Raw genomic sequence first — 24907 nt, 5'->3', positions numbered from 1 at the left:
TTTGTAAGAAGGGTGGAATTATTGAAACTGTGAAGCACTTTCTCCTCTTTTGTCCTGCACTACGTAATGAAAGGTCGACCCATATGGCAACATTTGTGAAATGGGGTGTCATTGGGGATGACAACTAAATTTGGTCCCGCTGTATTAACATTCAGAATACTTCCGATGGTTTAGCAAACGCGTCATTTTTAAAGTCTATGGATTGATATAATGAACGAGTTATAGCATAACCGGTCCTCCTATCAAATTTGTCTTTGCAATTCTACAGTAACCCCACATATATGCTGGTAGGCCCAACATTGACAGCGTCTTCAGTGCTGTACTCGCAGGAGGGAGGGAACCTACACACTGAAGGGCATCCTCACATGAGAGAGTCTTCAAAGTCACACTATTATCGCAACTAGATAATGGGCCATTAATGGTGAAGCAGTGCAGAGAAGCCCTTTCCAGTGACACCATTTCGGCTCCTCGTCCTCAGTGGTCTGAGATGGCCTTACTGTGCCGTATAATGCAATATGACTCAGAGTGCTGGCTGTGCAAAAGAAATAGCTCCCCAGGCCACTAGGAATTGGTATTCCATCCTGTCACTGTTGCCCAGATTTTGAAAATAGCTAATAGTTCAGGAAAGAGCTCAAGACATTCCTCTTCTAGGAATGGCTCCTCCTTAACAGCTAGGTCCACAAACCTGCACCTATCTGAGACTCGGTGATCTGCTCCCCACTGTCTTCCCCCCATGCTGCCAATTGCCCACCCTCCCCTGTTAGCTCCCTGCACCTTTTTACTCTGCTTCCCTCACTGTGTTCTTCCCCCTATGATTGTAAAGTGCTCCGTTGCTTCCCGTAGCTAGATCTGCGCTCAATAAATAGCACATGCATGCACGCACAAGCATAGCCACTCATAAAAATACTGCTTATTAAAGTACAAAGATCTGCCTATTACAGGCATTAAAGAATCCCCTCTGCCACATTATTTATTCCTTGATTCCTTTTATATTGAATTGAATTGATATTTTATTTATATCACGCGTACAGCAGAGTTTCAGAGCGTGACAAGGCAAGGGAGGGGAACAGGGGAGAACAAAAACAACGATCTTACTAGGACAAGTGACATTGAGAACGTGCAAGTGCATGGGAAAGGGAAATGGGAAAAGTGCTTGGAAGGGGGAGAAGTGGAAAGTGCGGAACAGAGGAGAAACAGATAAATAATAATGAATAAAATAAATAAATAAAGGCAATAAACAGTGGTAGTGCAGCCAGCAAAAGCAAGTGCTGGGTTTAGAAGACAGGGTATGGCTGATAAGTGCAGAAGAAAGGGGTGTGGGGGACTGTATGGGTACAGATACAGACCCCAGTGCAAGGAGTGGCCCAGATGCAGTGCAGGAGGCTGGCAGGTGAACAGGTACCTGGGCCCAGGAGGACAGAGAGTGGCCAGGTGCACAGTGCCGAGAGAGAAACAGATCAGCAGGGGGCAGGAGGGGCAAAGGCAGCAGCAAAGAGGAAGGTCTTGAGGTGCTTCCGGAACCAGAGATGGTTCTCCTCAGAATCACGAACGTAGCAATCACAAATCCAATCTTGCACTCTCACTACACCCCCATCTTCCTGCTGTACCCATTTTGCCAGCGTATGCTCCTGCCTGTCCTATACTTCTCTAACCTGCCCTCTCCTTTTTGTTTCTGAACTTAGGACACGTACTCGGACAAGCCATGGCATCAGGAGACCCCTACGTTGCAGCGGGCACGGTATAAAGGACGACTCTCACTTGCAGGGGCTAACTCAACTTTTTACGCTTCCGCTGTTTGGAAAAGGAGTACCTTTGAAAAGCTGGTGGTACAGGTCTTAATGAGATGCACTACGGTTCCAGAGGTTGTTAGATGCACACATCATTATTGCTATGTTTTATTGACCCAAAATGGCTCTCTTGTCAACTTTTTTAAAGTGGAAGGCAGGAGTCAGGGGGTATGCTACTTGCTCCACACCCCACTCTCCAACATCTGGGAAACGTAATACAGCATGCAAGAGAGGAGAAAAGGGAGATATTTTGCCAGTAAGGAGGAACAAATCTCATATACCAATTTCAATGTAGCGGAGCAAATGGATTTGTAAGAATCCAGAGACATGTGGAAATTTCAGATCTGAAAATAAGCTCTGCCCCTCCACCTTCCAAAGAGGGACATCTAAAAAGAATTTCTTCCAAATGGTTGTACATTCTCTTTCTCTCCCTCCCCCTTCCCGTAAACAACAACCCTCTTTTACCTCAAAAAACAGAAAATTAACAAAGGGCTAAAAGAACTAACTGTTCAGGAACAAAGCTCTAGTTTAACACCCCAACGTATGTACAAATGCTGTAAGATTCTTATAAGTAGATTATTAAGAATACTTGTGAGAAATTAGAGTTTTTTTCAGAACAATAATAAGATCTTTATAAGAACTTGTACGACACCAAAATATTTACGGAATTCTTAGAATGTTGACGTCGGATTCATATACGGTCTTAAGATTCTGATAGGATCCTTATAAGAAAATCAATGAGAAATGTTGGTCTGGGGGGCTTTATTGACTAATTAGCAGGGGATTCGTGTCTGTAATCGCTTCCTTTTGGTTACACTTCTTGTAGCCAGGGGTCAGAAGGTCGAGAGGATGTGGTCCCTATGCCACCGTGACCTTTGAGAGTGCTTCCTTGTCTACTGTTGGTGATTTGTGCCATATTAGCGGCGCAACTTACTGCGGTTGATAGATTGTTCCACAGGGTTGAGCCTCAAGGGGCAACTTTCCAGTGGACCGGCTCGCCGCTTTTCACTAGCCTCGTGTATCACAATCATTCATATGTATTATTGCAATTAAAATTCCACCCGGCACTAGCTTCCCTTCTGCCCAACTGCTGGCCTCTCTTTAAAGACATCCCCCGTGCATGCAAAATATACTACCCAAGAAATGGATGGCTTGTTTTTATTATGTTAGGACTAGTTAATGACATGGACCATTCCTCGTTCAAATATAGTGATTAATCTTACTGATGCCTAAAGTCAGAACAAACTATTCTTCATTCAACTCTAAGACAATGCCAAAAATATGAGCTCATAAACGCGATGCACATAAAAAAAAGGTATTATAAATCGTAGGTTCTGTAGCAAACTCTGTAGATGTGTTTTTCTTTTTCTTTTATTGTATGTGAAGTATACTAGGAAATACCAAATCCAATTATTCCTTTGGACACCAACCATATTGCTTCTTCTCTTGAGGAACTACCAAAAATCTTTGAAATTCCCCCAGATTCCGTGACTGGTCTGCTCTGCGGTATTCCTGGTTCCTGGACTGATTCTTCCATTCCGCGCCAGGGCCTGCATTGTCAACCTGTGATCTCAATTCCTTCACCTGAGATTACCACCAACGCTCCCGCCCCCCAATGATATCAGTGTTTCCTATCTCAACCTGAGAGGCCTCCATCCTCCGACACCCATTCAACATGTACTCCATATATCGACCACAAAATTACGAACATCCCGCTGGTGGCAATAGGTGCTCACAGGGGGTAGACATCCTTCATCGCATAACTGAGGGGTGAAGGCTGGAAGGTTTGCAATAAATCGTATCCTGCACATCTCTTGGGGGGTTTTTTTGGTGACCATTCTTGCGTATTGTATGATGGTCTATGGTCTTGTATGTTATATACGGGCTGAATATGCTCTTTTAGGTGAAACTTTAAATGTTTAGTTTTAAATATTGTATTTGATCAATTATGGAATGATAGCATAAAGGTTTATTGTAAACCATAAATAATAATAAAAAAATGAATACATCGTAAACGGATGTATACGTTTTGACCGTGGCACAATTGTTCACAGCCGAATAATTGACCGTGGTCAATTCAGCCGCAAAGCCAATTTTGCTGCGGCCAAATCTGCCCAAACAAAAAACAAAAAACCCACCCCCATGTTCTCCCCCACCCACCCCTACTTACCTTTTCGGCGTCCGCTCATCTTCTAACCCTGCGGAATCGGATCCGTCCCTCCTACGTGGGTCAGATCCGACGCTGCAGGGTCCGCTTTTCTTTATTATTATTATTTTTTCTTCCCTCCTGTCCCCTGCCTCCAAAACTGCAGAAGCGGGGGACACCCCTGCTACCCCAAAGGCCATCACTACCAAACATGGGGAGCGGGTGACACCCCCACAATCCCCACTCCCCATGTTTGGTAGTGATTACCCAAATTGATCGTTTCCAAATGATCAAATGGTACTGGGTGAATTCGGCCAGATTTACCATCCGGTCAATTGAAAACAATCAATTTGGGTACTACCGTGTGAACCACTGGCATTGCTCTGAACAACCCTCCAATCTATCGCTCTTCAGCCTGCTATGCTATTAGAAGATCGGGAAAGACCATATGCAAATCAGTCTTGATCCTACCCCATAAGGGGACGGTCCAAACCAAACTTCTAGGCCAGATCCTTTCTGAACGAGACAAACAATTCCAACATATTTCAGCCTCATTGGGAGTCATCAGTGAAGTGAGGCTTGGGTATCCAGTCCCAGCAGACTCGGCCCACACTCCGGACCCACCCATTCAACATAGGGTGATTTTGACAAAACTGAAAAATGGTGGCCGGAATGTTTTGAATTAATTATACCCACTGGCGTTTCTCTGGGCAACCCTTCAGGTCATCATTTTTCAGCCTGCTCTGCCTTAAGGGGAGATACCATATGCAAATAAGGTTTCATACCACTACAAAAGGGGTCACTACAGCTCAAATTGCTAGGTCACATCTCTTCTACGAGGGACAAGCAACACCAACCAGGTTTTGGCAACATCAGTGAGGTACAGCCTGGGTCTCAAGGCACTGTAGACTTGGGACTCCTTTCTGGGCATGCCCATCCAACTTAGGGTGAGGGACAAAACTGAAGGTCGTAAGGTTTTGAATGAACCCTACCCACTGGCATTGCTTTGGACAACTCTCCAAACCATCGTTCTTCAGCCTGCCATGCCATTACAGAAGCAGAAAAGCCATATGGAAATGAGGCTTGCTCCCACCACATAAGGCATAGTCTAGCCTGAAATCGTCTGAGCTAACTTTGGCTGTGAACCATTGCAAATGTTGGCAAGAAGATGACTACGGTCTATTCCAGCTGTAGTACCCGATGCCAGGCCCATGTGTCCCGGCAACGATGCTGGCAGATATCATTCCTATACAACACCAACATCTGCGGCTGTTGCAAAAAATAGTACACCAGTCAAAAAGTGGAGGGCATATTATGGAGAAGGTGGATGGTGCTAGTACTTTGCCCAGAGATGTGCCTGGCATTTCAGTATGGACTGCCTTGGTGGGCATTATCAGACTGATATGCAAATGTATATTTATCCCAGGCAAGGCACCGAGTGTTAAACTGTGTCTGACGTCCTCCAGAGTGGGTGACAGCACTCAGGACAAACTATTTTAGACAGTGTTCCTTCTCAGTAGAAGAATTCGCACATTGTTACCTAATTATGAAGAAGCAAGGTTTCTCCCTATTGCCATTCCCACAAGTACAAGTAAGATAGCTCAGTGAATTTAGCGCTCGTTGCTGAAATCTGTGTGTGATCTGCAGGTCGTAGGTTTCAATCCCGGCAAAGCCAACTCAGCCTTTCATCCTTCCGAGGTTGATAAATGAGTACCAACCTCTGTTGGGTGATAATTGTATGTAAATGTTCTATGTGCATCACTTTGGCTAAAGCACTATATAAATAAATAATTTTCATTACAGGCCTTCACAACGCCGCATTAGCAGGGCGGGTCTTTACCACACACGCGCGGGCCAGATGAGCAAAAAGGCAACGTGGGCGGAAGTTTGCGCGAGTTAAGCACAAGTAGAGAAGAGAGCGGGAAAGTGAGCAGGAGGGATGAATATGGAGGGGAAGTGGCAGATGCATGGGCGTAATTTTAGGGGGGGCAAGGGTGTTTTCCCCCCCAACTTTCATGGCACACCATTTTGTCCCCATTCATTTGGCTGGGGCACCTTTTCTTGAGATGTCATGTCCCCCCCAACATTTTCAGCAAAGTTACTCCACTGGGCAGATGGGACACAAGGTAGTGGGGGAGGTGCGGGGTGAAGTGGGGGCCCACCTTCAAAGCATGCCCTCAGTGTGGTACAAGAGGCACACTGAGGCAAAACACAGCACGGCAGAGGTAGCGTGGGAGTTACTGGTGTGGGAAAGGCTCTGGGACCGGATGTAGAGAGACCCATTCGAGATTTTGAAACATAAAGGAGGGCATTGCCATGAGGTGGCTTTTTTCTGGTTTGTAGGGAGGCATGGACTGGCTAGTAGGGCAATGCCTGAAGTGGAGGCTAGTGTGGGCCAGTTTCTTTTAACAAAGTGGCACAGTTGTTTGTCCAAAGTCGGCCTGTTTGAGCAGTTACTTCACTGTGCAGCTAGTAGTTTTGTTCAGTATTACTCGATACATTTTCTTTTAAATGCACAATTTGCCATTTGCAACTATAATACACTTTTTCATTGGGGCTCGAGCCAATTTTACACCCCAGTCCGACCCTGCAATCAGTTCACAAAAATGACAAAGAGGTTAACTCTAACACTATCACATATAATCACCAAGAGTCATGTTGCTGGTCTTACACCCATGGACGCAAAAGGCTCAACCTTCCCTCCGTGTCACAAACAAAATGGAGTCGCGCAGCTAGAGCACTGCCGTTGGCCTTCAAATGGTTATGAAAACAAGGGAAATAGGATACATGCCCGCTGCAGCTGCCCCGGAGACCACATTATCCAAATCCAGTAAACCAGCTGACAACACAATACCCGCCGGGAAATCATTTAATTACCCTTTGCCATATGATAGCCACTTAAATGTACATGCTTCCTGTGCATCCGTTAACTGCGCCCCCGAATGCGGGTTCAAGACATGCGATACCGGCTTTTGCATTGGGTTGCGCAAACAAACACTGCGCACTCAATAGTTGTATAGTGACTTTTCAGCTCTTGGTTCTCGTAACTAGAGTATCATTGTGGGGGTGGGGGGCTCGCAGTGGAGTAACTTTGCTGAAAATGTTGGGGGGGGGGAGACATGACATCTAAATGAAAGGGGCCCCTGCCAAATGAGTGGGGCAAAATGGGGTGCCACAAAAGGTGGGGGATGGGGGAGGGATCAAACACCATGGGTGGTGATAATTATTTTGTATGAGTGATGAATCTTGAAAGCAGTTTATGGTATGAGTTTATATTTTCAAGGAGAAGCATAATATTTCATTGTGGGATTATGAAATGTTGAATGTTCAGTTTGTGAGGTTGTTCTGCGAGGATTCATGGCGTTCACCTCTCAGTGGATGAGGTTGATGCATGCGCAGTTTCCCCACATGAAGCACATGCGTTTGTCAAAACTACGCACTCAAAACGGATGTACGTACCATGGTTCTCTCTGCTCTGCCATGGTGGTACCTGTGCTATTTATCGGAGTGAAAACATTGCACATGTGACCATACACAGAAAACGAGCAATGTGTTGTGCCTGTCATATATCAAGGGCGCCCTCGAACTCTCCAATGTTGCGGCTTCCCTCTATGAAAGGCAGAGTCTCAGAGATGCTGCCATCACTTTTCAAATTCAGCCTAAAAATGCCCCCCAAATAATGCAATTCTACGCCTGGCACAATCAAAATATGTAAGGTACAGCCTCACATGTCCAGCAGCTGTCAAGATATGACAGCAGCTATTGTTTCCCTCTTGGTACTCCTGGCCTTCCTTCACTGGCGGAAATGTAAGGTAGACTGTACCTTCAGCTCAGGTCCAAATGAGTCCTTCTTACTCCTTGCAAAGTCTTCAGATGATCTGATCAGTAAGGGGCTCAGCCCTCTTTTAAAGCCAAACGGGCCCCAGTGATTGGTGCAGGCTAAGTCCACCTTAATCAACCAATCCTGGTTCCCCACCAACAATCTTCAGTGATGCTTCAGGTCAAAATCAGAGCGCTTGGCAACAGGCAGGGGAAGAAGGACAACATATACTTCTAAGTCCCACCCATCTTCCTGTCTGCTGTACATCAAAGTGTCTCCCTAATTAACTGAGCCCTATTCGAAGCTTGGTCACAACATGGGCCTCTTTTGAAGGAGGGGGTTGCAAGCAGACTTTCGTCTCTTACAATTCACATACTTCCCTGCTCTGAAAGGAGTGGGTCCAGACAGGACATTCACTGCCCTTTCATACCAAGGAGGTGTGTTAGTACCAAGTTGACACATTACATTAAAAGCACGTGTTGGTCTCTGGTCTCCATTGTCACTTCCTGCACCCAGGCCTTCCCTGAGGACTGCTAATTCACATTCTTCAGTATTCACCGCAACCAACAATGGAGATACAAATCCATGGGGCCTTGAAATGCTAATCAGGCTGACCACGGGCCAGAGGCTTTTGATGGACCCACAGCTGTCAGCTACACATGACAGGGGAGGGTGGCGCTGGTAAGCTGTGTCCTCCCAGAGTACATGACTATTTTTCTGCTGTGCGGTGAGTGTGGAAAATATGTGCGGGAATGGCCCCACATATTTTCCATATGGTGATCTCCCATCATTCATTCTTTTTAAATAAACAAAAAATCAAAAAGCCCAATGCGAGCACACTCTCCATGTGCGGATGGTCAAATTCCTCACAGTAGGGTGTAGGGCGGGTTGTGTGGCCGGCCACCATCATCCTTGGGTTGCTCATCCATGATGTCCGCCACAGTAGCAGGGGCAGCACATTTGTGCCAAAGCGGCACAAAGAGTTGAATGCCCCTGTTTTACTGCTGCCTGTGGAGGAGAGAAGTTAATGAGGAGGGAAATGTTATGAAATATTCCACAGATACCTAAATCATTGTTTTACTGAGAGGACCTAACAACACAAAGCCAACCCCAACACGGACCATGCACAGTCCACCCCACATGACATTGCACCTGGGATTCACAAAGGTTCTCTTCATGATCATTCGATTCAGTATCCTTATAGCTCATATTTGTCATTCTCTGGCTTGCTTACTATTCATTTGAAACTGATACTTCTGTAATTCAAGCCACACTTTGCCATCTCCGGGAATGCTTTACCCAGCGGTGTTATGATATTCCATTTGTGGTACTCTTGCGTGGCACTTGGATCATGCCCTGAATGCTTCTAGTGGTCTCACTGCACAGATCTAGCTATGTTATTGTGCCTTCCTGAATACAATGCATTTGCCATGGGAAATTGGCATTCAGAAAATTGACTGTTACTATATTAAATACTCCTTGTGTCCCACTATTGTAATATCAACATTGCAACATGCGAGTTGCTGCACCAGTATATATTAGGCCAGAATTCTTAAGCCTGTGTTTGGACTCCAGTCTAGTGCCCCCATGTTGTAATGCCGATTGTATTATTTCGAGGTGGCATTAAATACACCACTGTTCCCACCCATCCGAAATGGTGCAACTGTGAATACCTACTTAGGAGCGGTCTTAAAATTGGGAAGTTAGAGGGAGAAAGCTTTACGCCTGGGGGCAAACTTCAATTGAAGGGTTGCCAACCCCAATGAAATGCCCCTGCCCCGTTCAAAGTCAGCAGATGCCGCTCACTAGCATGGTGGCACACATGATAGGGTCTCTGTTAATGTTGGTCGAGACGCTGGGGCAATCTTTGGATCAAGGCACAGAAATAGTCATGCGGACGGTGCATGGAGGTCACAAGGGCCACAATTTTCACACTGCCACCTAGAATGCCATTTCCTTCTCTGGTCATTTAGTATTCTTCAACTGCTCAATTGCACGGAGTCAATAACATGCAGCGAAACGCTGTAACGCCTTCACTACCACACTGGCAGGATCAACAATAAGCTATGTGTCCTAAAAAAAGTGGGCTTTCAATGGCAAAAAAATGGATGCATCTTTAAGTAAGAACTGCTCGTAGCGTCAATTACTACAACCAATCACTCATTTAACAAGCATTGCCAATTGTAACAGTTTTGGCATTTTGTTTAGGCATTGTGGTATTAACTGGCCATTGATGGTAGCATGTGCAAAATGTTGCAAGTACTTGGGCATTTAATAGCTGTGCCTGTCATATGCCTGATACTTATAACACAACACAAAACTGTTGGCTTTGCCAATGCTTGTTTTTAACAGGACTTCAGTGAAGGACTCACATATGGGCCTCATTACAATTTGGACAGTATTCTGGTGGTAAATCTGCTGGAATACCGGCCAACAGAATTACCATTACCGCCACTTGGTTGGTCCGCTGGATTACAAGTGGTGGTGGTGTTAGTTCCCATTCATTTGGAGTCCATAGGACTCCATGGGGGATTTCAGTGAAATTACCACTGCAGTAATTTTGCAAGTAGTAATTCTGACAATGTTGCTGATTTTTCAGCACAAAGTGGCAGGATTTCGCTCCAGCATCAAACTCGTAGCATGGACCGAGCGGGAAAAGTGGCTGCCGTTACTGCCACTTTTTTCCTACTCCGCCATACTTGTAATGAGCCATAGTGCTTATACATTGAGTGGCTGAAGGCAGGCCAGGTATTGACATTTTTATTACATCAGTAGCACATTTACAGCCCAAATTAAGTCATTAACTCTCAGAAGACTGCTTTGGAAAAACACTGGCAGGCACTTCAACTGCAAAGGTTGATAGTAAGGTTTCATTAAAGCGAGCACAAAGAGTTCCCATGAGGGGGTGTTTTGGGCGGGGAGGGGCGGGAACTGTGTGGGAATAGCTGCAGGGATTAGCATGGCCAGGGCAGTGAATGGTGGGCACATAACCACACAACACCCACAAGCTGTTTGTCCCTTCTCATATGAATTTCTCCCCATCTGTACTCTAATGCAATAATTTCAGCTTATAGGTGGCGCAAGTGTCACCTAATAGCCTAAACTAATTAGATACATATCTCATGGAAGCAAAGAAACTGCTTGGGATAGGATTTTTGTTGGAGCTGTGAGGTTGGCATCATGGAAGGAGACATAGACAACAGATTCAATGTAAGGAAAAGACCTTTATTAACTTAAATGTCAGGATGGTGTAAGGCCTAATTTGCCCTATGCTAAGGTGGTATTTCCATACCTAACAAAACCAAGGATAGTCTGTGTCAGTAAGTTCCACTTAAAAGTCTGTCTGTGTCCAAAACATATGCTTGCCCACACAACTAACATCATCAAAACAATGTGTAGGGATGTTAACCAAAAATTAAACAGTGTTCCAAAAGTAAAGTTTGGAGCTATTTCTAGCTCATGCTTATTCTTCAGCTTTGTCTCCTTAAATATCAAAATGTTAACCACAATGTTCAAGTTACCGTCGCTTGGATTTAAGGTTATATAGTTCCACACCTTTTTAAATGTCAGCATACCCTTCCCCAGGTTCAATACAGCTTCTTGGCAGCAAGTCTCAGGGTTCCCTTTACCAAGTTCATTATCAAAAGATGTCACAAAAGGAAGTATCTTGAAGCTATGTCTTTGAGCTCCAACAATTCTTCACAGCTCAGGGCATCCTTCCCCAAGCCTTATATGCATCACAAGTAGTTTTCCTCTTGACACAATAGTAGCTTTCCTTGTTAGCATAGAAGGGTCCTCTGGTCTTGGCGCAGTTGTCGGACCACATGGTCCACCCATTACAGGTCACGCAACCAGGAACCTTTAATTCTCTTTTACCAGTTCAATATTCAACATATAGGAATTCTATGGTCTTGGCACAGTTGGCAGATCACACAATCCACCCATGACAGGTCACGCAACCAGGAATCCTAAATTCTGTTTGTGCAGCTCAGTATTCAACAAGCAGGTCATTTCTCAAAGGCAGCTTCCAAAATCAAAGTTTTTCAGACTAGACTTCAACTCTGCAGTCAGTATCCTTCTTTCAATTTAGTGTCCTATTTTCTTTCAGTATATGATGAAGCATTAGCAGGTTCGCTATTTTCATTCAGTTCATTATTCAAGATTAGCAGATTTGCTGGTTTCATTTAGTTTGGTAGTCAATATTAGCAGTTTTACTGTTTTAATTCAATTCAGTATTCAATATTAGCAGTTTGGCTGTTTTCATTCAATTCGCTATGCTTTTTACCCCATTCGCTTTTCGCTCCTCCATTTAACTTTACGGTTCCACTTGTATCGTAAGTATTTAATCCCTCAGTGCTGTTTGCAACCTTTGTAGCCTGCCTGGAACGCCCCGGTCTCTGGGTAACTTTCTCAGCACTCACCGGTTGTAACCATCTTCCTCCGCCGGTCCTCTCTGCCTACTGCTTCAGCTTCTGCAATCCCTGCTCGTGTGGAGTTCAGTCTGCGTTGGCGGCTTCAATGCCTCTGCAAGGCAGCGTCCTTGGCATTTGTGCAGCACTGCAGCTCTTTTGCCCCCACTTAATATGGGAGGCTTCCTTCTGAATAAGGGATGTGTTACGCTCACCTGGTATCCACGGGGACGCCACCCAGCCGTAGGGACTCTGGTATCCTTCTCTGCGGTTCCCAGGTGTGACCAGCGGGAAAGTTCTGCCTGGAATACAGGTGGGCAATGTTCAAGACTGGGCAACTGGGGTAAGCAACCCCCACCAACCCGTATGCCTGCAGCCCCTCTGGACCTCTCCTCACCTTGTTGTTAGTTCAGGTGTGCTCTCCATCCTGCCTTCTTGGCAGGGGCGCGTTGTCCTTTGTGGGCGAATGTGATCTAGTTACTTCACTGATGCTGGCCCGCTTTGAGTCTTTCAGGTAGGTCTTATTGCTGTTGTATATTGTTGTTATTCTTGCATGCCTTTCTTGATTTAATAAATGTCTCTTTCTCTTCCTTAGGTGGGCAGAAGTCCAATGTGATGCATTGGCTGAATTGGGTCTCGCTGGTAAATGATGGCGTATAAAGAGCGCTATGATGCGGTAAGTAGGCGCTATGTGCGGCGCTATTATGCCTTGCCTTTCCTAACCTGTTGTCTTTTCTTTCCCATAGATCACGGTGCTCAACCAGTGTTTGAAATCCCGAGGCGATGCTGTTCGAGGGGCGACTTGCGAGGTAAGCTTTTCGGCACAATTCGTTATGTTGTAAAAGTGTCTAATGTCTTGTTTCTATCTTTTTTGCAGATCCGTCAGTCCGGGAGACGCGCTGATCCTAGGATGCTGTACGCAGGAGCTGTGGGCAGTTAACGATGAAAATTACAGCTAAGCTGCTGCTGCTAACAATGTCCTTTTGTCTCTTTACAGATGCTGTTCTTCCGATGTTCGCGGGTACAGCTGAACACGATGAGCGTCACGTTGCAGGACTGCAAAGTAACACGAAGCGTGTTATCCAAGTTGGGTCTGGTTTAAATAGCTTCAAGAAAGTAGTCCAGGTAAAGCAGTTCCTAGGCTACCACACCGTAAACACTATACAGCATAGCTTGGTTCCAAGGAGTCAAGCTATGTGGATGCCTCCATGTTGGCTGGCACTTGAAATAAAGTAGTTCCCTAAACACAAGTCTTTATTAAGTATAAACCAGACGCCAAAGGCGCCAGGACTGGCCCCAAGAGGGCCTAGGCAAAGGATGCCTAAGTTTGTTGGAGACCCGAGCCAAGACCCCTCCTGGCCCATAGGCTTGCCAGGGGGGTTTCTGGGTGTGGGTCGTGACAGGATACTTCCCTTGGTTTGGGGATGTCGGCCGGCGTTTTGCCTCACCATCAGGTCCCACCACGACTGCCTCCGGATTCCCTAGGTTTTACAACAATCTCCATACAAGTTCCCCAAGTCTCTCTCTCTCACTCCTTCATGGCTTTGCCTTTTGTTACACCTGTGGCCCTTCAATGGGCTGCAGGTGTATTCCATCATTCAATTTTGTCTGGCTCTGATTAAGAGGCCATACCTGACCTTCATACCTTTCATGCATCTTCTTCGTGCCAGTACCTAAGTGGTGAAAGTGAATGTTCATTACTCTCAGTTGCTTCTTCTTCGTCTCAGTACCAGAGTGGGGAGAATGTATCGTGTTCATTACTCTTAGCTGTCTCTTCCTCGTCTCAGTACCGTCAGGTGTCCCAAGAGAGGAAAGAAGGGAAGTTGACCTACAATAACCCATAAAGGTTGGGGGAGGGCTAGATTGGTTGACATTAGGATAAGGGGATTCCATGTCTCGCCTGAAGGCATCCCACTCTCAATCCTCAAGGACCCTCCACTCAGGTGATCCTCCCTCGCTTGTCCACTCCCAGGGTCAGGATCCAAAAGTGAAGGCTTTTCCCTGACCACCTGCGTAGAGGATCCAAGGGGATTAGGAGTGACAATACCCTTGGGTTTCTCACAGGGCATGTTTGAAGTTTAGTAGGAATCACAGCAGTCACACTTAAATCAACACTGACAACACTGATTTAAGACTATGGGCCTCATTACACGGATGGCGGTAAGGGTTAATGGTCACCGTTAATGGTACCGGTGACCGTTAACCCTTACCGCCTTACTACGAGGTCCCTTTGCGGGTTGGGGACTTTAAATCCTGCTTTTTGCAGGCATTAAAAACCAACCCGCAAAGGGGCCAGGGAGCTAATTACGGTACCGCAATTTGCGGTGCCGTAATTAGCACCTTCCCCATTCCCATTATGCCCTATGGGGCAAAAATGGGAATGGGGAAGGGCGATGGGAAAAGGGGGAATTACCGCCCCACCAACCTTGGAATAGGGCGGTAATTCCCCTTTCCTCCAAGGCGGTGCCAGTATTTTACCGGCATGGACCAAGGTGCTAATAGCACTTTGGTCCACCGCCTTCCGTGTAATGAGGCCCAATGACATCATTCTGAGCCTTTGTATGGAATTATAGATGTTTACATTTAGACATTTCTCCTTTCGTGTGCATACCCACGTTTGGTAATGCTTTGGCTGTGGGGATTACATTTCTTTTGAATATAACACCTATTATTTACATTTTTATGGCAGTGCTTCGAAGCAGGACAAATATGTCATGGCACACTTCTTATAAATGTGAAAATATCAATGTTATATTTTCATTTGAAAAAGAACTGGAGGGATAAGGGGTCAGGAGAGGGTGCAGGGCTAATATGATACATGTTTCTTTTTATCTGCACTAAGTGTATAGCTCAGTGGGCCTCATTATGACATCAGCAGTAGCTGCCGCCTGAGTCATTTTTTTCTGGCACCCGCGAATGGGCAATTACCGGGTCATTACGGCCCTGTCGGACCCGGTAATTGCCCATTTGCAGGAGCTGGAAAAAAGATGCTCCCCGTTCCCATTCGGCCCCCGGTCCGACCTGGCGGGCAGAAAGGCACCCGTGAGCACAACTCATAGTTTGCCGGTCCTGAAACTACGGTACTGGCAAAGCTTATTGGTACTGTAGTTCCCGGACCAGCAAACTTATAATGAGGCCCAGTGAGTTAAATGCTCAACTTTGACATGTGTCTGCATGCCTTTCCAAGTTCAAATCTTGGCAGTGCCTAATCAGCCCTTCATCCTTCTTAGGTTGATAAATTACCACTTTTCCAACACTTAGAAATGGGAGGATTCAAGCATGAAGCGCTATGCATAATCATGTAAAATAATAACATATTCTCGCAGCATTAGGGAAACTGTAGACCACAGTAGCATCAAAATGTTCATGTAAATCATGTATGATTTCATTGCATGTAAATCATTGCAATCCCAAATGTACATTAACATTTTAAAACCTCCAAGGTTTGAACAATAGAACAATACAAATATGTATTGTTCTATTGTTCAAACTTTGGAGGTTTTAAAATGTTCATTGCATGTAAATCATTGCAATCCCAAATCTCTGAAGGCAGGACCACCCCCTTGTATATAACTATACGCTAGCCTCTCTGTCCTGCTCGTTCTGAGGTTGTACCTCCAGTTACAAATATTGTAGATATAGCGCAGCTATAATAGGGACATTCAAGTTGGATATCCATGTAATTTTATGAGATTTTTGATCTCTATACCGTGAAAGCCACCAGCAACTATCCTTGCATATGAAAAACGTTCTGCATTTGTTTATTTCTTAAGTTTGAAAAGCTATACATGTAGTCTAATTAAAAAAGGTCACTACATTATAAGCCCAGCGTTTGGATAATTTCCCTTCTCTTCAATAGAAGCATAATTTGTATTGTTCTATTGTTCAAACCTTGGAGGTTTTAAAATGTTCATTGCATGTAAATTTTGTATTTTTGTATTTGTATTTATTTTATTTATAACGCGCAACCCGCAGGCCCGGAGGCATCAGGGCGCAGTTTATAGGGTTACAGAGATGCATATATACAGGAATAGCAATGCATAAATTTACAAAGGAATAACATTACATGAAGTGAAACAGGACATTCAGTACGAATAAAACAGTCAGCAGGTTAGAGTAAGTAAGACAGAGGCGCTGTGCAGGACTTAAGGGTGGTCGAAAAGCCAGGATCTAGTATTGGCTTTGAAAGTGTGAAAAGACACTTCAGCTCTGATTGTAGCAGGGAGGGAATTCCAAAGCTTGGACGCTAGGACCGGGAAGCTTGATCCCCCTGCTTTTTGGAGTTTAAATCTTGGGATAGCTAGACAATGGGACTGGGCAGTTCTTAGAGGACGGGAGGTCGAGTGTCGCGACAGTCGACTGCCGAGATAGATGGGTGCCTTGTTGGCCAGGCATTTGTGCGTAATGGCGAGTGCTTTGAGTGAGATTCTTTGCTTGACAGGTAACCACTTTAACTTTGTTCTAGTTTCTGAGATATGGTGGTTACAAGGGATGTTTAAGGCTGCACGAATGGCATTGTTTTGGGTAGTTTGGAGTTTATTTAGGTTCTCTTGACTGGTGCCTAGGTAGAGGGCACTGCAGTAGTCTATTTTAGCCATGATGAGGGTTCTCGCTAGTGTGACAGTGTTGGAGGTGGTAAGGAAAGGTCTGCAGGTTGCAATGAGTTTGCATGTGTATGCCGACGCAGATCTGACAGCATTCGTTTGTCGGGTTAATGATAAAGTAGCGTCAAGGTAGAACCCTAATGTTTTAGTGTCTTTTGAGACTCGAATGCTATTGCCGTCTATAGTGAATGATTGATATGCCAGTTCAAGTCTGCTCAGGCGTTGTGCAGTGCCCAAGATGAGAAGCTCTGTCTTATCGTCGTTTAGGCAAAGCTAGTGTTGGGCCATTCAAGCTTGGATAACAAAGTAGACATCATTGAGGGCCTTGGTGTCAGCTAGATAATCACCAGTGATGGGGATGAGTATCTGGGTGTCATCCGCATAATTGGTGTAGGAAACACCCAGATAGTCAAGCACATCAAAGAGTGGTTTTGTGAAAATGTTATAGAGTGTAGGTGACACACAAGAACCCTGAGGTACGCCACAGTGAATTGGGGATGGGTCAGCGGCTGCGGATGGGGCAAAGATTTTCAGGGATCTGTTGTTCAAAAAGGATTTGATCCATGCTGCAGCCGAGGATGAGAGGTTAGCAGCGGAGTGGAGGTGCTTGCAAAGGATTTGGTGATTGACCAAATCAAAAGCGTCCGAAAGGTCGAGAAGTAGTAGTATTGCTAGCTTGCCCTGATCCTTTAAGACCTCGATTTGGGTTTTGAGGTCAATTAACGCAGTCTCCGTCCCGTGTCTGGGGCGGAATCCAGATTGTCGTAGACCTAGGATGTTATTAGATTCCAGATAGTTTTGACTCTGAAGGTATGCAGCACGGTCTAAAATCTTAAGCAGAAATGGTACTGTTGTAATAGGTCTGAAATTAGTAGGAATGCTTGGGTCGAGGGATGGTTTTTTGAGCAGAGGGATGACCCAAGCGTCCTTCAGGTTATCCGGGACAATACCAGTTTTGAAGGACGAGTTAATGAAGGCAGTGATGAATGGGGCCAACTCATGCGCCGAGTCCTTAATAATAGGGGCTGGGCATGGATCACCTTGGCAGTTGGAGGGTTTGATTCTCAGAATTATGTTTTCTACCTCAACGACGGTGAGCGGTGAGAATGTAAATGGTGTGGTGTTAGCAGTGTCTGGAGTGGGGGCCTTGGCAGGGGAAAGAGCGCGGTTATCGCGCTTCAGGCTATCCTGCTTATCTTTAATTTTTGCTTGTAGTGTGGACATTTTATTTAGTAAGGCTGCTTGGATGTTAGCACACCATTTACTATCTTTCAATCAGGTGTCAGGGCGGGCGACTGGGGTTTCAAGCTTTTTTAGGATTTTGAAGAGTTCCTTAGTGTTCGAGTCAGCTTGCATAATGCGGTTGTTGAGGGATTCCTTTTTTGCAGTGATGATGGCATCTTTATAAGAGAGTGAGGCAAGAAGGAAACCATCTTTGTGCTCGTCGGAGGGATGGCTTTTCCATCGATTTTCGGCACAGCGTTTCGCTTTGCGGAGAGTTCTTAACTGTGGGGTGAACCATGAGTTAAGATGAGCTAGTAATTTGGCCTTCCTAAGTTTGATAGGTGCTATAGAGTCAATAGCCGTTAGCATAGTTTGGTTGTACGTGTCTGCTAAGGACGTAGGGTCAGGGCACGTGTTGATGGCTGCAACAAAGGTTGGGAGTAGCAGTGGGAGGAGTTTCTCCTTAGTTATATCTTTTTTGCTTCTAGTCGGGAGTGCTGGGGCTATTGGAGTCGGGATGCGTGGGGTAGCTTCAATGTTAAAGGTTATGACGTGGTCAGACCATAAACAGGGGGTGTTGCTAAGAACCTTGATGTTGCAATTGGAGCCAGCTAACCAATCAAGTGTTCTACCTTTGATATGGGTAGGTTCTTGGATGTACAAGGTGAGGCCAAGATCAGTTAGTAAGTTCTCCAAGTCGGTTGCCACAGGGTCCTTTAGGTCACCAAGACCTAAGTTAAGGTCGCCTAGGACGATAGTTTGTGATTTATTTTTAGTATTGTAAATCATTGCAATCCCAAATGTCTGAAGGCAGGACCACCCCCTTGTATATAACTATACGCTAGCTTCTCTGTCCTGCCCGTTCTGAGGTTGTCCCTCCAGTTACAAATATTGTAGATATAGCGCAGCTATAATAGGGACATTCAAGTTGGATATCCCTGTAATTTTATGAGATTTTTGATCTCTATACCGTGAAAGCCACCAGCAACTCTCCATGCATATGAAAAAGGTTCTGCATTTGTTTATTTCTTATGTTTGCAAAGCTATACATGTAGCCTAATTAAAAAAGGTCACTACATTATAAGCCCAACGTTTGGATAATTTCCCTTCTCTTCAATAGAAGCATAATTTGTATTGTTCTATTGTTCAAACCTTGGAGGTTTTAAAATGTTCATTGCATGTAAATCATTTCAATCCCAAATGTCTGAAGGCAGGACCACCCCCTTGTATATAACTCACCGGTACCTCCAGCAGCAGTTGAGGGACGTGGTTTTCCTTCCTGGCCACGGGTGGAATACGGGGACACCTCTTTTGAAATTCCAGAGTGGGCCCGTGGGCCAGGGCATCCAGCACCCAACGGTCGGTGCAGATGGACTCCCACACGCTGACGAATTTCGCCAGCCGACTTCCCACCGGGGTGCTCAGGTGGGGGCCCGACGCCACGGCCGGTTCAATCCTGTTTCATCGGGGCCTTTCCGCCTTGGCCTCTTTGGCGACAACAACGGGAACCTCCTGTCTTGCCGCGTCCTTTGTAGGCCTCTTGCGACAAGGATCGGCCCACTTGGCGGTACGATGTGGAACCGCCACTGAATCCTTTGGAGGCACCTTGCTTGCCTCCGGAGTTCCAAAAGGATGGCCGTCGTGGTTGAAGAACACCCAAGGCCCGAGCCGTCTCGGTGTCCTTCTTGATGGCCTGTAGTGACTCGTCCACTGTCTTGCCAAACAGGTTGTTCCCGTCGAAGGGCATGTCCAGAATCCTGGTCTGTACGTCCTGGCGGAAGTCGGTGGCCTTGAGCCAACCACGCCGGCAAAGGCAAACGATGTTGCCCATCTGATGAAAGCCAGTGTCGGCAATGTCCGTGGCCACTATAATGGCGTGGTCTGAAGCCACTTCACCTTCCTGTAGGATTTCCAGGGCCTCAGCCCTCATGTTGTCCGGGAGGAAATCAGCAAGGGAGCGATCTTGAACCACAGCTCCCTGTCGTAGCATGCCACGATCGCGAGGGCATTGGCCGCTTTGATCGTTGTCGCCACCGATGTGATGGCTCGTCGTCCCCATGGCGTCCAGCTTCTTCCCCTCGCCATCCGGCAGGGATTTGAAATTGAAGCCGTCGCCCCGCCGCTTTCTTCTTGGCCGCCGCGGAAACCACTGAATCCGGGGACGGCTGTGCCCGGAGGCACATAGGGGCGGAGTCCGGGACCCGGTACTTCTTCTCGTACCGGTCTCTCTTAGCAAGAGCCGTGGACGGGTTCTTCAGGAGCTCCAGTCCCTCGTCCCAGATGTCGTCCAGCAACAGGACTGAGAGGACAGTCTTCCTCTTGGCCTCCTGCCGTTAGTAGAGGAAACCTTCCTTCTTCTGTTCTTCGGGGCAGAGCTGGAAGAGCTCAGATGCCCTGGCGATCATGGCGCGGAAAGAGCCAATTTCGTCAGGGGGGGGCCCGAGGAGGTGGTGAAGGGAGGTCCATTCCGCCGTCATCACCGTCGTCCTCCGTTCCAATCGTCGCCATCTCCGTTCCCTTCTCATCCCTCAGAGGAGGGGATGGGGGTGAAGGCTGGAAGGGGGAGGAGGATGGACTTGTCTCTGCTTGTTAGGCGGGCTCCCCAACGGACCAGGTCCCGCTGGGTCATCGGTGGGGAGTAAGGGCATCCTTGTCCTTATCTCCACGCACAGGTTCTGTATCACCATCAAGATATCTCCTGAATTGTTCTGTGGTACGGGCACCGGCTGCAACAGGACCGACGGTTAGGGTATGGGGTCCTCCGTGGCCCTATCTTCCTCGCCGGCCCCCCTGTTGCTCTCCTCATCGGCCTCGTAGGGATCCTTCCTGTGGGCCCTGGATTCCTCTAACTTCTTGTCCAGGATCCTTTGGATGCTCGCCAACTCCTCCTCAGAGGTGGTATCCGTGTCCGTTAAGGCTACCGTGTCCCCCCTCTTTCTCCTGCTGGTGATTCATGGGGGTCTTCTCGATAGGAAGAAAAGATGATTCCCTCCAGGGTGGCAGGGAAACTCTAGCCCCTGAAGTCGTCTCCACTGGGGAAGCCTCCGTAGATTTCGCCAGGGCCACCATGACTCCCTCAACCCAGGCCTTAGCCAGGTGAATCAGGGCCTTCACCTTGGGGGGAGGGCCACCGCCTCGCTCCCCCTCAGCTGTATCCATCGGGATCGACCGGGGCTTCTCCCAAAGCTTACCCGGGTTCTCTGACTTCCTCTTCACCGAGCCAGAGCGTTGACTCATGGTTGATGGCGTCGGTGATAATGCCCCTGCCTGGCAGCCGAGGAGCCTGACCTATCGGCGCTCCCGGTCCCTGCGGACTCGTGGTGCTTAGCCTTTGGTTGGGCCCCCGTCGCCGGAGTGCCCTCAAAAGTCTTAGAAGACCGCTCGGATTTCTTCCTCTTCTCACCCGCTGCTGGGCTCTTGCCCTCCAGCCAGTTTGTGAGTCGAATACGACGATCCTTCATAGTCCGTTCGGACATGTTCTTACAAAACGCACAGTCCTTCTCCACGTGCGATTTGTCGTCGTGAAGGCAGTAGAGTTACCGAGAGTGCTCATCCTCCTTAAAGACATTCTGAAGTCCGCATCCAGGGCAGCACCTAAACAGCTTGGCTTTAACAGGCGTCATGCTTCCCTTGTCCTGGGCCATGTCCACGCGGGGTAGGCCTCAAAGATCTTCTGGAATCCTCCGAGAAGTGGAAAACACGACGATGGGCGTATAAAATTCCAAAAACGGGTCCCCATTGATCGGAAGTGGAGTCGGTGGAGCTTGAGGCTCAATTGACCGAAAATATAAGAGTAGACTCTTCGAAAAAACGCAAAACACAGTAAAAGCTCGAGAACTATAGCATTAGGACTCCCAACACTTGAACGTGCGGTAAAAATCTGAAGATGGCTGCCAGAGGAGGGGCTTAAGTAGAGGGCAGTCATTGGCTAGGGGCAGTATGACCAGTGATTGGTTACTAGTAGAAAGACAGTTCAGAAACAAAACTGAAACTGATTTTTCTTTACCGAGGATTCCCAGCCTGAAGACGGGAATATTCATGAGCATGTGAATCCATGCCAGACCCCATGCTGGAGAAATTAAATGACTTCAACACACCCCCACAATTACTAAAATCACTAGCTCACAACAACATATTGGGCCTCATTACATGTTTGGTGGTAGCCTTGCCGGTAAAACCGGCAGGCTGACGCCAGACTTGCAATCTTTCCCGGCGCACACAAACAGGCAATTACCGGGTCATTATAGCCCTGTCAGACCCGGTAATTGCCCATTCGCGGGCGCCGGAATGGAATGCTCCCTATTCCCATTAGAGCCCCATAGGGCTCAATGAAAATGGGGAGGTCGGATGCACTGGCACCATTCCGAGTGGTGCAGTTGCATTCAACATGCTGGGCTCACAGGTGCCACTCTGCCCGCCAGGTCTGACCTGGCGGGCAGGAAGGCACCCGCGAGCACAACTCGTAGTTCACCGGTCCGGGAACTACGGTACCGGCAAGCTTAGCGGTACCGTAGTTCCCGGACCGGCAAACTTGTAATGAGGCCCATTGTCTTCATACCAATTCTAACACCAAACTACAGCTAAAATGCACAGTCTAAAGACCAACAGTCCACATACAACAGCGACATGCAACCTAAGCACAAAACGTTAAGCACTCATGACCACATCCACACATTAACACCAATTCAAAAATACATGGTCAGTTAAAGTCGGTTTTAATTTTTAATGTAGCTTGTATCTTATGTTATGTTTACTATTAATGTTACTTTTATATTTAAAGATAAGGTAATTTCTAACAATAATATTTCCAATATTGGTTGGCTTTACTTTATGATTGCATAGTAACCTCAAAAATGTTAATGTTCTCCATTTTGCACATCATAATTTATGGGAAGAGTGCCTTTTCCATTTCCATAGCTAGCCCTGAACAGCCACGTGAGGCCAGTGGAAATGGTGGTTGGCAGGTAAGTCCTGCTGTTTGGGATGGGAAGAAAGTTCTGGAGCCCTCCTTCAAGTCAAAGAAACCACAGATTGCCTTTTTGTTCACCCTAGGCATCAGGTGCATTGATGGGGAAGGCACACATAAGGGTAGCAAACCACATGCATGACCCCTGTGTCACATTATTAGTACATTAATTCCTCTTACCTTGTAACAAGCGTTCTTGTGCTGAAGTCAAGCGATCTCATAGACTGGAGCACTTCAATACAACCCAGATACTAAAAAGAAACAGGAAAAACACACTACTTATCAGTCCGTGAAGAGTTCATCTTCGCCTTTGTACTTTGTGTTCTAAAAAACATTTTTACAATCCCATAAAGTAGGGGCTTCGAGATCCAGTTCTTAACTTAACAGCCAATCCATGTTTGCAGGGTTAACACAGCAAGTATTTAAATATAGGGAGTATAAATGGGCGTTACTCACACAGTAAATGGCCTCACTCTAATCCGGATATGGTTAGGTTTCTCAGAGACCGGATTTGGACACCCATCCCATAAATTGAGACATTGCACAGAATTTCTAAAAGATCCCTAAGGCCTCATTCTAAGTGTGGCGGTCCAGGAATAAGGGTGCAGGGCGCACCGTACCGGCACCCTTTCCGCACTACCACACTACAACTTTGCCTTCTGGGGCCGTTGCGCCCGGCAGGTGTGACCTGCCGGGTGCCACGGGCCCATACAGCGGAGTTGCCACGGAAGCACCGGCACCGTTAACAACGATGCGGGTGCTTCCGTGAACCCATTCCCATGGAGTCCTATCCTATGGGACTACACAGGAATGGGGACTTACCAAATCCGCCACCTGACTTCCCGCTCCCCCGGGACTTGTAATGTCCCGGTGGCGCCGGGAAGTCAGGCGGCGGATTCGGTGTTACGGGGACGCCGGCGGGTTACCGCCGTCCTCCAAATGAGGCCCACACACTGTAGTTCTGCTGTTCTAAATCCTACATTTTGTGTTGCAGATAATCTGAGGCCCCCTGCCAGTGGCTAGGGCCAGCCCGTTTCCAGTGCTCTACGTTTTAAGCATCTTTACTTATTCACAATCTCTAGCTTGCGTTACACCGGCCTTGGTGATGCTCCTTTCTCCGTCCAGATGCCAGACCCTGCAACAGTCATTTGCTCTTTATTTGTTCTTCTCCCACACTGCTGTCTTTAGGAATAGTGCTATGTTCCTGTACATAATTGCCTGTTGATTAAATTCAAGGTTTCCTGTGTGGTTGTCAGGGAGCCCGGATGCAATCAAGTGTGTTCTGTGAGCACTAGAAATCAAATTATAACAGAGACTGGGAGGGGTACCAGTCCTCGAACGTAAAAGGTGTTTGTTTTATGTAAATCAGCCCCTTTCCAAATGCCTGACACACTGGGCCTCTTTATGAATATTGTGGTGATACAATGTATGTGCCCCATGAAAATATTATATACACCTCATGCAGTAAATATGCCATGAAATCCCAACTCATAATTAGGTGGACTTTTAAAAATATCCCATTACAACCATAGCCATAATGGAGGGCACTGTGTGTATAGTATTAATTGTATATATTACTTATATATCTATATATATATATATATATATATATATATATTTTAAAAAACATGTGATTGTGACTCTTTTACTATCAGAGTCCATTGCAAATACATACATAGAGGATAAGGACCATTCTGTTTTCTTAATTTTTTCTCAAAGCCTAAACACACACAGTGGTCTTCATTAGGAGTATGGTTGTAATGGTAAAAGGTAAAAGTGCTTTCAAAGAATTAGACATGAAAACTAGTAGACCGGAGAAGGGAAATAGTGATGATGCTAAATAATCTAAACTGGCACTGACATTGGGCCTCATTACAAGGTGGGCGGTAAGGGGTTAACAGCACCGGTAATGGTGCCGGCGCCGTTAACCCCTTACCGCCTAAAACCACGT

The 24907-nt window shown here is 46.5% G+C and overlaps 1 protein-coding gene across 1 annotated transcript in view; it reads right to left on the bottom strand.

Annotated features, from left to right (window-relative positions):
* Positions 1–24907, bottom strand: part of SHC4 (SHC adaptor protein 4) — a 281807-nt gene that overhangs the window by 193624 nt on the left and 63276 nt on the right. Inside the window, exon 2 of the mRNA XM_069624788.1 lies at positions 23137–23207. Within this exon, the coding sequence (XP_069480889.1) occupies positions 23137–23207 (71 nt within the window). The remainder of the gene's footprint in view (positions 1–23136; positions 23208–24907) is intronic.

Source organism: Ambystoma mexicanum, chromosome 11 (genome assembly GCF_040938575.1).
Source record: "Ambystoma mexicanum isolate Mex_15411 chromosome 11, UKY_AmexF1_1, whole genome shotgun sequence".
NCBI lineage: Eukaryota > Metazoa > Chordata > Amphibia > Caudata > Ambystomatidae > Ambystoma > Ambystoma mexicanum.
This window is presented reverse-complemented; position numbering and strand designations above follow the sequence as displayed.